The sequence below is a fragment of the Rattus norvegicus genome, chromosome 10, assembly GCF_036323735.1.
Source record: "Rattus norvegicus strain BN/NHsdMcwi chromosome 10, GRCr8, whole genome shotgun sequence".
Lineage (NCBI taxonomy): Eukaryota > Metazoa > Chordata > Mammalia > Rodentia > Muridae > Rattus > Rattus norvegicus.
In genome coordinates this window covers 88482173-88494741 of record NC_086028.1, presented here as the reverse complement: position 1 = coordinate 88494741, position 12569 = coordinate 88482173, and the positions used below count along the sequence as shown (strand labels likewise).

The following is a 12569-nucleotide window of genomic DNA, read 5'->3' as shown; positions in this document are numbered from 1 at the left end:
CACAACATACATGTGCATGTCCATGCATGTACGCATGTTCGCACACACATGCACACAAATAAGTACATGCCAACAAATTTGTTTTTAAATAAAATTTCAGGTTTTTAAAAATTTGAGAGGAAAAAGCTACAGATGCACCTCCCTAAACCCCCTAATCTCTGAGCTCCAGAGAGAACGGGTTAACTGGCAGCCGGGAAAGCTGACAAATTTTGGAGTGAGCATATTAGTTCAACAATGTGGGACATCAGCAGAACCAGCTCGCCACGGGCAGCCGTCGCCCTGAAATAGGCTTCATTTGCTTTTAGTTTCTTTTGCTCTCCAGTTTCTTCTCTTTGAAGCAGCTCTTGATTAGTTTCTTTTTAAACTGCCATTTAATTAGGAAACGTAATTAGAATACTTATTTGATAGTAGTGATGAGAGTTCTCTTCATTTCTGCTTTGATCTAGTTTTGAAAAACCAAAAGCTGAAGAAAGAGACGGAGCAAGGGCCTGAAAGACCTTCCCAAGTGAGAAGCCAACAAGGAGGCGGGTCACAGCTACTCTGAGACAAAAGGAACTTTTTGTTTGCAAGTAAGGAAAGCTTTGCAGAGTTTACCTTCTGTCCTAGTTGCAAGCAACTGTCAACCTGACACAGCCTGAAATCATCTGAGAGGAGAGACTAGATTGAGGAACCATCTAGATCAGATTGGCTTTAGGACACATTCTGAGCACTGATACAGGAGGGCCCAGCCCACTGTGGGCAGCACTGTCCCTAGGCAGATGGTTGCCTAAGAAAGAAACCTAGCTGGAACACTCCTTTAATCCTAACACTGGGAGGCAAAGGCTGGTGGATCTCTGAGTTTGCAGCCAGCTTGGTCAACAGAGTAAGTTCCAAGACAGCCAGAGCTACACAGAGAAACCCTGTCTCAAAAAAACCAAAAGAGAGAAAACTAAGAACCCAGAGAAATGGCCTAGCAATTAGTACTAGTTGTGTTGGGTATGGTGCCTGTAATACCTGCCCTTGGGTGACAGAGGCAGGTGGAGCTCTTGTGAGATCAAGTCGAGCCCAGAGCAAGTTCCAGGCCAGCCAGAGCTGCATAGTAAGATCCCATCTTTTAAAAAGGTCCTAGTGGTTATTCTAGAGGATCCAAGTTTGTTTAGTGTCCATACAGGGTGACCAGGGGACTTATGTCCTTTTCGGGTTTCCACAGACAGCAGCACACAGAGAGTAGACACACACACGGTGGAGGAGCACTGCTAAGCACAAGTGAAAGAGTGAGCCCCCAAGCAGTGTTCCTCCATTGTTCTGCCTTTGAGTTCCTACTTGGGTTCCTGTCCTGATTTCCCTTAACACTGGACCACAACCTGGAACTGTAAGCTACATAAACCTTTATCGGAGAAACAGAGAGTGAATTATAACGCCTTCTAAAAGTGAAATCCGCTTCCTTCCCTTGGTTTAGTTATGTTCTTTTTTTTTTTTTTTGGGGGGGGGTTCTTTTTTTTCGGAGCTGGGGACCGAACCCAGGGCCTTGCGCTTCCTAAGTAAGCGCTCTACCACTGAGCTAAATCCCCAGCCCTATGTTTGTTTTTTGAAATGGTCTCACTCTGTAGCTTTGACAGGCCTCAAACTCCTGGCAATCCTCTGTCCTCTGCCTCCTCAACACTGGGATTACAAATACAACATACACCAGCACCTTTTCTTAAATTCCTTCATAGGTGACAGCATCTTTTGATCAGGACATGAGGAAAACCCCTACGATACCATTTCAAAGGCAGAAAAGGATGGCAAATGTGGGGAAAGGCACCAGCTGCAGTGCCTGAGAACCTGAGTTCCACCCTGGGACCCACATGGTGGAATGACAAAATGACAGTTGTCTCTCAGCCTCCACACATGCATGCAGCATGTGTGCACCCACACCCACACACTCACACACACCCACATGCAAAATAAATAAAATTTCAAATGCAATAATTTAGGGGTGGGGTAGAGAGATGGCTCAGAGGTTGCTGAGGGCTACAACCATGTATAACTTCAGGTCCAGGAGACTGAAGCCCTTTTCTGCCTCCCTCAGGTATCTGCACACGTATGCACACACATATAATTAAAAATTTTAAAAATTTTAAATTAAAATTAAAAACTTTAAACAAGAAAGAATACAGGCAAGAAACAGTTCAAAAAGAAGAGGGGGGAGGCTTCCGTAATAAACCGGAGGGCGGCTGGTTTCTGTACTTCAGCAAGGTAGGCAAGAAGGTGGTGTTAAAGGCGAGCAAGCCTGACTGACCCTGAGTTCCATCCACGCAGGCCATGCAGAAAGGCTGCAGGGGGCAGCACACCTGTAACCTCAGCGCTCCTCTGAGGAGACTCAAGGCAGGGATGAGAATCACCCGGAAGCCTGGAAGCCAGTTAACCTAGTGCGCACAGCAAAGCAGAAACAATGGAAGATTGTATTAACAAGATGAGAGAACTCAGCCCTCAAAACTCTTCTGACCTCTAAACACACAAACACACACACACACACACACACACACACACACACACACACACTCAATTTATTGCCAAAAGTATGTATGAAAAAAAAAATCTAAGACTGGAAATGTGCCTACAATCTTAGAACTAAAGAAGAGAAAGCAGGAGAACTAGAAATTCAAGATTGTTCTCAATACAAAATGAGCTTGAGGGCTGCCTGGATTACATTCGACCCTGCACTAACCTTAGGCCAGCCACTTTAATATTTGCCTTCACTCACTGACACCTACTGAGCACTAGGCATATACGGACATAATTCTTGTTCTCATTTAATAGCCCATGAGACGGAGACCTGGACACACAATATTAGTTATCACAACATATCACTTATTGCTAGAATAAAGCTACAAGAATGGAGTTTGTAAAGTTAACGGAAGGCAAGCTGGGGAAAGTTAGGGGAAAACATGAAAAAAAGAACAGAAAGGGAGAGCAACATCCTAGACATTTTTTTTTTTTTTGGTTCTTTTTTTTTTTTTTTTTTTTTTGGGAGCCGGGGACCGAACCCAGGGCCTTGCGCTTCCTAGGTAAGCGCTCTACCACTGAGCTAAATCCCCAGCCCTGAGAGCAACATCCTAAATGCTCCCCTCTACCCTCAGAAATAATTGTAGATAAAGAAACTTCGCTTTGCTTTGAAAGTTAAAGAGAAATGCTAATCCTATGCATCAGAAGTAGATCTGCTTCTGACTAAGACCTTCCTCTGTCATGTGCTACCTGCAAACTACTTCATTTTCACAGGCCCCCTAGATTTGGTATACTAATATAATTTGCTCACTCAAACCATATCCTGTAACAGAACACTTCCCGAAGGGTTGTCACTCTTAAAGATTTTGGGAAAAGGGAGCTATCACTCTATGGTACCACAACAAAAACAAAGAACTTCCCGGCAAACAGGATTTTCTTGGTTTTCATGCTTGTGACTGAATACCAGGGCCTGTGACATGGTGAGAACATGCTCTACGGCCAAGCTATATACCTCGAGAGTCTGGGCGAAGTTCTGTAAACTGCCGTTTTTCAGGGTACAAAACCTATAAAAAAACCAAAACAAACAAACAAAAAACCTAACACCGGTTAAAGCAACATTTTTACAGAGAAAATTAGAGCAATTACAGAATGAACAAAGAAAAGGTTGTGCTTCCACTTCTGAAGGGACTTTCACACTCATCTCTCTCATCTGCCCAGGATTTCCCCTCCAGAGGCCTGTCCTGTGCTCCTCCAGCGCCTACTTCCTCCTCTGCTCTCCCAGTCCTGGGAAGAGCTGGCTTAAATGTGGCTGCTATATTAGATCTGCTGTGAATTACAGCAACAGAACAGTCATGAAATCAAATTTGGCCAGCTTCCTTTTCTGCCACATTCTTGTGATTTTCCCCCCCATGCTGGTTAGAGAACGAGAGGCGGGATCTTTTTTTTTTTTAAGCCTAAAACCCACCACAGTGAGATAACTAATCATTTAATCCTTCGCTCGGCCACCTTTAAGATAAGATAAGAGCATAGCCAAAGGTTATAACCTTCCACCTTCATAACAACTTTAACTGGGGAAAGGGGGAAGCTAAGAGCTGCCGGCTACACGGCAAGTTGGCTACAACAAAATCTGGCTATAAAAACCAGACTACCAAAAAAAACCAAAAAACCAAAAAACAAAACAAAACAAAACAAAACAAAAAAAAAAAACAGACTACCACACACTCAGAGAACCACACACCCAAGTCTCTACACAACAAAATATACATATGCATACACACTTACATACAGATGGGGATGGGGGGATGTTAGAGCAGCAGAAAAATAATGTGAATTTAAATACATCATTCCCTGTGACTGGCTTACAGAGGTACTGATTTGGGAAAACAAATACAAATTCCCAAATGTCTGGCCCATTTCTTATTCTCTAGTAACAAAAGACAGCAATCATTTATAGTTAAGACCCGGACCTACATGGTTGCCTGTAACAGTAATCCCTCTAACCTGAGAGGCAGAGGCCAGAACATCACCCCGAGTTTGGAGGCAATCTGTTCTACATTGTATGTTCCAGGCCAGTCATAGCTACACAGCGAGAGCCTGTCTCAAAAGACAAAACAGAACAAACAAAAACCCCAGGGAGACCCTCAAGTACAAGATGTGCACTAGTACCCCATAAATACCACATGTTCTCCAAGAAGCGACATAAGTTTGTTGAAGCTTTGAGGTAGTTCATTAAATTAAAAAAGGAAAGGTACAATAAAATTGACTCTAATAATAACCACCGATTATTTGAGGCGATAGACACTGAATAAATCAACATTATGACATCGCTAATAACATAGGATTCATAGTGAGTTTATATTTTGGAATTGTCTGGCCGTTATATTTTACAACATAATTATATACATGGCTTGTATAGCCTAGTGAATTTCCTCATTGACCGTGAACTACAACGAAATGTTTTATTATTAGTTTATTGCTAGTCACGTTTCTCATACACCTTTATAAGTAACGTTCCTTCTGGGCTGCAGTTTCTAGATTGCTCTGCGTTGTACTATTGAAACCCACCGTTTAAAATGTTCTTTTTCCCCATCGTGCCTGTAGCAAGGGAGTGGTACACTACACAGAACTTTTATATAATAAAAGTATTGCATGTCTCCGACCCTTAATATCTGAGCACCCATCCTGGTAAATGACAATGCTAAAACCCAATCGTTAGACAGGATCTTAATAGCTTAGCCAATAAGAACATGGGGGTGGGGTTAGACTAAGCTCCCGGTGACTTCCCCACACCCCATATACCCAGCTTGTGGAAGACCGGACATGAATTGGACTACGATGATCTCGTTACCCCCTGTTGTGGCTGATGTCCTCCTCGTTCTCGCAATCGCTGCAGTGCTCATGGCCGTTTCCATTCCCTTCCATCATCAGTGGCAGCGAAGGTGCCGGCAGCTTCACTGCTGTCTCACTCTCATCCGCCATCTTGGGTTGCGAGAGCCGGACTCCGCGCCCCGCTACATGGAGGGCTCCTATTGGATAGGGGAAATTCGCGCTGTATTCTGGGTTTTGTAGTTTATGTGACGAAACCTGACACTAAGGGAGGCTTGTTCTCAAGAAACTGTACCAATGTGAACTACAAAACCCAGAAATCACGTAGGGACGCTGCCTTGGGAGGAGCTGGCAGCAATTCCGGAAGCCCCTAGGTTCAGCCAAGCTCAAGACGAAGAGAGCTACACGCCTTACAGGGTGGTCGCGGGGCATGCTGGGAGTTGCAGTTCCATGTTGAATTAGAGTTTGGCGAGTGAAGGGCTTGCAAAGTCCAAGGTTTGCAGCGCACCCTTGGTAATCACCGGGCCACAGGTGAGCCGTTATCGGCTACCGTTAAGGACCGTTACTATTCTTGGGTAAGTGAAAGACACTAAGGCCCATGGCTGCGATTCTGCAGAAGCTCAAATGCTCTTTCAGAGGGCTTTCCTACTGGAAGCCAGGTTTGCTCTCGGCTGCCTTACCCACTCCAGCCTTTAAGCAGACCTAGGTCTTTAGAAATCTAAAACCCGGAGGCAGTGGATTAAGGTGTGTGGAACACTGACCCTGAGCCAAAAGACTTGATTGCTTGAAGGCGAGGCTTACCATTTCTTGGCTTTTGGTTTTGCATTGAGCTTTTCTTCCCATTATTCCTTTGATTCCCCACTAGAGCCTTCCATAACGTCCTTTTTTTTTTTTTAAGATTATAATAATTACATCGTTTCCCCACTTCCCCTTTCCTTCCTCTAACCCCTCCTATATACACCTCACCTTGCTCTCACATTCATGGGCCTCTTTTTCTCTAGTTGTTGTTACATAGATGTGTGTTTGTTTCCCTAAACATATAAATACAGCTCGCTCAGTATGCATAATGTATGTATGTGATTTCGGGGCTGATGTACCCGAGGAGAACTATTTCCTCCCCCATTTTCAGTCCTTCCTTAATTGCCTGCAGTTCTTAGTCTAGGGTTAAGGCCTCATGACCTCCCCTACCGCCCCCAACCCCAACACAAGTCTTTAGTGAGCACTTACATGCCAGGCTCTGGGTAAGGTACATGATTTCATATAATTTTCACAAGCTCAGAATGTGTTTGCCATTATTATTCCATTTTCACAGATGAAAAGACTGTTCCAGGAAAGTTGGTACATTGCTTGTAGGCGGCAAAATCTGTCTACAAATCTGTATCAACCTACCCTATGTCCTCTGTAATTCTCTACCATCACAACAGCCACACTGTTGGATACAGGCAGCTGCCAAGGGGGGAAAAAATCAATTATAGGAAGGTGATTGCCACATCTTAGAAATGCCTGAATGCTTCAGTTCCTCTGGTCTTTGTCCTGTAACTAGCTAATCTAATCACAATCCTGAGAAGATAGCCCAAAGACAAGGGCTTAGAGACTTCCTAGTTGTGCTGAGTATGGTGGGTGGTGAGAGACTAGTTCTCACCATCTGAGAGCTGCATGCCTGAAAAGGGAAATGACCCTTTGCCTTTGCAAAACTGAGCAAGGGAAGAAACAATTCCCCTCTGACTCACAGAAAACGAAAAAGAACCACAGAGCTAAATATAGCCAACTCCTCTTACATGAGTGGCAGGCCCAGAGAATTAAGTAGACTCCAATGATGCAAACAATTCTTGGTCATTTCTGTTTGGTTTTGGAAAGCCATTAGCTGTCTCCTATACTCATTTCTTCAGGACCAAGACTACTCTTTTACATGGTGCCATAAGCTAACCAGCAGATTTGCTTTAGCATGCATGGTTATCCCCCAGAAGACCTTACATTGTATGGGGTGGGAGGTCAGGTTGGATTTTCCCAGTTCTGTGCATCCCATTGGCCAGCACACTATGGCCATTAAAATTTGCTGAGTGGGGTTGGGTGGGTCAGACAGCACCCTCATAGAAGCAGGGTAAGGGGGTAGGGGGTTTGCAGAGGGGAAAGCGAGAAAGGGGATAACATTTGAAATGTAAATAAATAAAATATCCGATTTAAAAAAAAGTATTTTGTTGTGTGGGACTTAGAACCTTTGTCTAACATGGGGGAGAAACAAAGAAACAAAAGTAACAACAAAATTGTTAGATTTAATCATGACCAAGAGGCAACAAAGAAGGGATAATGTCCTAGTGTAGACAAGAAAAGGACCAACAGGGACACAGCACATGCCAGGAGGAGTGTTGTTGTAGCAGGCACACAGAGTGCATGCCAGGAGGGGTGTTGTTGTACCAGGGACTCAGAGTGCACGCTGGGAGTATGTGTCTGTACAACACTTTCTTGGTAGCATCCCATCCTGTTGATCTGTGTCACCAGCTATCCTGTTTGAGCAGATCAGGTTTCATTCAGTGGTTTGTCCAGTGTTGGTGCTGCTTAGTATGAAGTTGGTACCTTAGATGGGATGTTTTAACACCGAGCTGGACTTGAGAATCATATTATCTGTCCTTCCTCTTGCACAGGGCATCATTTGATTAAAAATATGTCTGCGTGGTAAACTGGCCAAATTACAAAGGCTGTGAGGCTAGCTAAGGAGTTTGGACTTTGTGAGGACCTAGAGGAGAGTTTTAGTTTTAGCAGCCCTTCTTCCTTCCTTCCTTCCTTCCTTTCTTCCCTCCCTCCCTCCTTCCTTCCTTTCTTTTTCTTTTCTTCTTCCCTCTTTCTTCTTTTTGAGACAATGTCTGGATGGATCTTGATGGGTAGCCCAGGTTAGCCTTCAACTCATGAACCTCTGTCCTCCTCCTGAATATTAGGATTACAAACTCATATTGCCACACCCAGCGGTGGAAGCTTTCAAATAAAGAATGAATATTAATGCTATTTGTAAAGTGTTGTATACATTTAATTGTGTATTATTATTTATTTAAAGTAAACTTGGAGAGTACGTTTAGTTTTAGGAAGTAGAAGTGGAAGGCGCTCACAGGGCCGTCCTTCAGACAAAGCCTAAAGCAGTGTGATATGTTAGGCTAGACACTAAGGGTCCGGATGGAACTAAGTCACTGTCAGTCGGGATGAACTCAGACTGTTGCCTACATTGGGGTCAACTCGAGGGTTATTGTCACCTTCTTGAATACTGGAACATAAGAGGGTTGAAAGAGTTGTTGATGGCCTCACCTCGGAACTACAAAGGTCGAGACTGAGGAGAGGACTCAGTGGGGTATGCATGCTTGTTCTGCAGGCATGAGCCACGACCTGAGTTTGAATCCCCAACATTCCTGTAAAGAGCTAGGTGTGGCTGTATACATCTTTAACCTCAGCACTGTGGTGGATAGAGAGACTGTCCAAAGGGAACAGGGGTCTCTCAGTATAGCCCTGGCTGTCCTTGAACTCGCCCTAGATCAGACTGACCTCCAACTTAGAGATCCGTCAGCCTCTGCCTCCAGAGCACCAGGATTAAAGGCGTGGGCTACCACCACCAGCAGCAGCAGGCTCTGTAAACAGAGATGGAGGCTCCCGAGCTGGCTTTATAGAATAAGAGATTTAGTCTTCTTGGCCCCCTGCCTTAGAACCAGGAGAGCTGTTTCCTAAGGAAGAACTTTCCACTAAGAGTGAACATTAGTGATAGCAACAAGCTGTCTTGGTGTAGGGAGTTATTCTGTGGCTGTTACATTGTCTGTGTTCCAGGAAATACCTCCCCATGCATGCTAATGCACACAAGCAAAGTTAAATTCTATGAATCAAAAGAAAAGACAAAAGACATCAAAGTGTAAGGGGCTTTGTCAGGAAGAAGAAAGGTTTCAGGAAGACTGGCAAAGATAGCTGAGAGGGAGAAAAACTCACTACCAATTCTAAAACCCCAAGCTGAGCCCCAGAATCCACAGGGCAGAAGAAGGGAAACAACTCCTACGAGTTGTCTTCTGACCTTGAATGAACAAACACACATCCCAAATATTTCAAGAAAAACATGTTTGAGAGTGAATTCTAAGGTACCGGGCAAGATACAAACATCTAAGCCTAGATAGTAGAGACAGTGGAGGAGGCTCAAACACTGGCTGTGTGGAGCACAGGGCCCATTTGATTGTGAGATGAATTTTATTTGCAAGTTCAAGGCCAGCCTTGGCTGCATTGCAACTCTGTTGGGTTGGAGGGAAGGATAGATGCCTTTCACTGGGAGACAGTATAAGCATCCTTGGCCTAGTAGGTAGGGAGAGTTCCAGGGACTACTGGGATTGAGTCAGACAGCAGGCAAAAACTCATCCCCCCCACATTCTTTCCTCTCTTCTTCTTCTTCTTCTTCTTCTTCTTCTTCTTCTTCTTCTTCTTCTTCTTCTTCTTCTTCTTCTTCTTCTTTCTTCCTCCACCTCCTCCTCCCTCTCCTCCTCCTCCTCCTTCCTCTCTCTCTCTCTCTCTCTCTCTCTCTCTCTCTCTCTCCCCCCCTTACTCCCTCCCTCCCTTTTCCCCTCCCTCCCTATCTATCTATCTATACTGAGAATTGACCTTTGGACTCCAGGCCAAGTGTACTATCACAAAGCTACATCCTTAGCCCTTTAACGTTCTTATTTTGAAATGGAGCCTCTGACTCACTCATGTTGGTTCTAAACTCAGCCTATCCCAGGCAGACCTTAGCTTTTTGCTCCTCCTGCCTCAGACTCCCAAGTAGCTGGCATTACAGGTCTGAGTCGCCAGACCAAGCACCCTAATCTTTTAACTCCCCATCCCCTGCTCCCTCTTATGTGTGTTCCTTTGAGACAGAGTCCCATGTGGCCCCAGAACTGGCCTAATGGCTTGAACTCACTGTAGAATTGAAGCTAGCCTTCGAATCCCTGAACCCGCCACCTCAGTCTCCAGAAGGCTAGAGAAAGTACAGACTCTAGTCAGTTTACTCAACTTTCCAAGGAGAGGTGAAGAAGCAATGGCAACCACTCAAAGACTAGCCACGGCATGTAGAGTTCCATAAAATCCCTTCCTGCCCCTTCCCATAGATATTTGAGACACAGAATTTCCCTCTGTTTTCCTTAAAGCCAGCCCTGTAAATCCACTTCCTAGTAGTAATTTTTGTCACCTGTTTTTTCCATAGAGAAATGATCATGAACCTTCCATTCCAGTAACAAAGTGTCAGTGAGAATCCCTGGATATAATAATGGCTAGTCTACTGCAGCTGCCTGGATTTCCTGTCACAATATAGCCTGTCATGATGATCATTTGCCCCGTAAGTGTGACTAGATAGCTCACAGGATGGGAAATAACCATACTTAGCAACAATTCGTACAAGTAACTGGAACTCATATTCTAGACGGTATAAATACTGCTGTCAGGCCTGGGAGGCTCTGGGAATCCTAAGGCATGCTCAGCCTTTACTTTACTGACTCTGGTATGGCATACCCAGAGATTGAAGTTGGTTCATTTTATCTAAATTGTTCCAACTATCAGCGTTCTGCCGCAACAACACAGCAGATTAATCAAAATTGGCCAAGTGCTAGAGGCAAAAGAGACTGGCATCAGTGCAGGTAGACTCGGGGTTTCTAGGACAAGCTGAGTTCACTACAAACAAAGGTATTCCTTAAGTGCTAGTTACTTTGTTACGACTGTGATGATACACCATGACCAAGAACAACCTTGGGTGGAAAGGGTTTATTTGGTTCACATATCCTGAAGGAAGCCAAGGCAGGACCTCAAACTGGGCAGGAACCTGGAGGTGGGAGCTGATGCCTGGGCCATCATGGAGGGGTGATTCTTACTGGCTTGCTCCTCATAGATTTCTCGGTCTAATCTCTTTTAGAACCCAAAACCTTAAGGCCAAAGAGGTGATCTCACTCCCAAAGGGCAGAGTTCTCCTACATTCTTCACTAAGAAAATACCCTACAGGCCTGCCTGCCTGCCTGCCTGCTTACAGCCTGATCTTATAGAGGCATACTTTTTTTCCCTTTCTTTTTAGTTTTTTCAGCCTTGGCTGTCCTATAACTCAATCCATACACCAGACTGGCCTCCAGTTCACAGAGATCTACCTGTCTGAGCCTCCTGAGTCCTGAGATGAAAGACCTGTGTCACCACCGTCTGCTGAGGCACATTTTTTTTTTCAACTGAAAAGAAATATTTCCCCTCTCAGATGATTCTAGCTTGTGACAAGTTTGTATAAAACTAGCCAGGGGGTTGGGGACTTAGCTCAGTGGTAGAGCGCTTGCCTAGCGAGCCCAAGGCCCTGGGTTTGGTCCCCAGCTCTGGGGGGGAAAAAACAAAAACAAAAACAAAAAAAAAAAACTAGCCAGGACATCTTGGAAGAGGGTTCACTTTTTTTTTTCTTTTCTTTTTTTTTTTTTTTTTTTTCGGAGCTGGGGACCGAACCCAGGGCCTTGCGCTCGCTAGGCAAGCGCTCTACCGCTGAGCTAAATCCCCAACCAAGAGGGTTCACTTTTAAAATGGGACATACAGAGAGAGAGAACTTGATTTTAAGAAAAGAGAAAGGGCGGGGAACTCTTGTAAAGGAAAAAGGTATACTACAGGAAAGGTTTCCAAACTCAGAGGTGGGAAGAGACTGTGCTAAAGGATTGCTAGATAATGTTGCTGTAATTGGGATCTGGAGTCGCTGTGTGGCAGTGGCCAGTGTTCCTCAGCATAGAAGCCAGGGCTGACATCTGGAAATCTGGAAAACCTCAACTATGGGATATAATAGAGTTTACAACTTGAGACAGTTCTGGCCTCTTGTTTCTGTCCCCATCATAAATACTATTTAGTATACAGGAAAAGGTCGATTGTGCTGGGAGAAATTCAGAATGATATCACGTTGTTGCCTAATTTCTTCTGTAATATAACTGTCCACTTCCTCAAGCTGGAATCTGGTATAACACCAAGATAATGGGCCAGATGAAGCCATTATCCAAAAAACAAGAGTTATAGAAATTTAGATATTGAAGGTCAGTCACCTCTAGAAGTCGCTCCACAGGAGGTGATTTCCACAAACTCCTGCTGGCCAGATGAAAGGCTAGAGTTAAAGAGTAACGAACTGTCTGAGGTGCACCAGACCACAGAGAAAGTGTTCTGTCCAGGTCAAACGACTGTAAACACGGAGTTAAGGAATGCGTTAACACATTTGGAGGAACTCGATTGGTTGGGATGCCTTCTTTCTTGATATGCTCCTCCCACTTCATTAGGCCAGACTG

At 44.5% G+C, this 12569-nt stretch overlaps 2 protein-coding genes across 4 annotated transcripts in view; one reads left to right on the top strand and one right to left on the bottom strand.

Moving 5' to 3' along the window:
- Nmt1 (N-myristoyltransferase 1) overlaps window positions 1–5824 on the bottom strand; it is a 36579-nt gene extending 30755 nt beyond the window's left edge. Inside the window, exon 1 of one of the 2 annotated variants that reach the window (NM_148891.2) lies at window positions 5315–5824. In NM_148891.2, the coding sequence (NP_683689.1) occupies window positions 5315–5445 (131 nt within the window). In that variant the 5' untranslated portion in view covers window positions 5446–5824. Of the gene's footprint in view, window positions 1–3478; window positions 3512–5314 lie in introns of those variants that run through there. The other variant, XM_039085301.2, reaches the window with a different exon arrangement.
- Window positions 5731–12569, top strand: part of Dcakd (dephospho-CoA kinase domain containing) — a 31183-nt gene continuing 24344 nt past the window's right edge. The window contains exons 1-2 of one of the 2 annotated variants that reach the window (XM_017597406.3): window positions 5731–5867; window positions 10490–10621. The gene's annotated coding sequence lies outside the window, so the exon portion shown is untranslated. The remainder of the gene's footprint in view (window positions 5868–10489; window positions 10622–12569) is intronic. The other variant, XM_006247532.5, reaches the window with a different exon arrangement.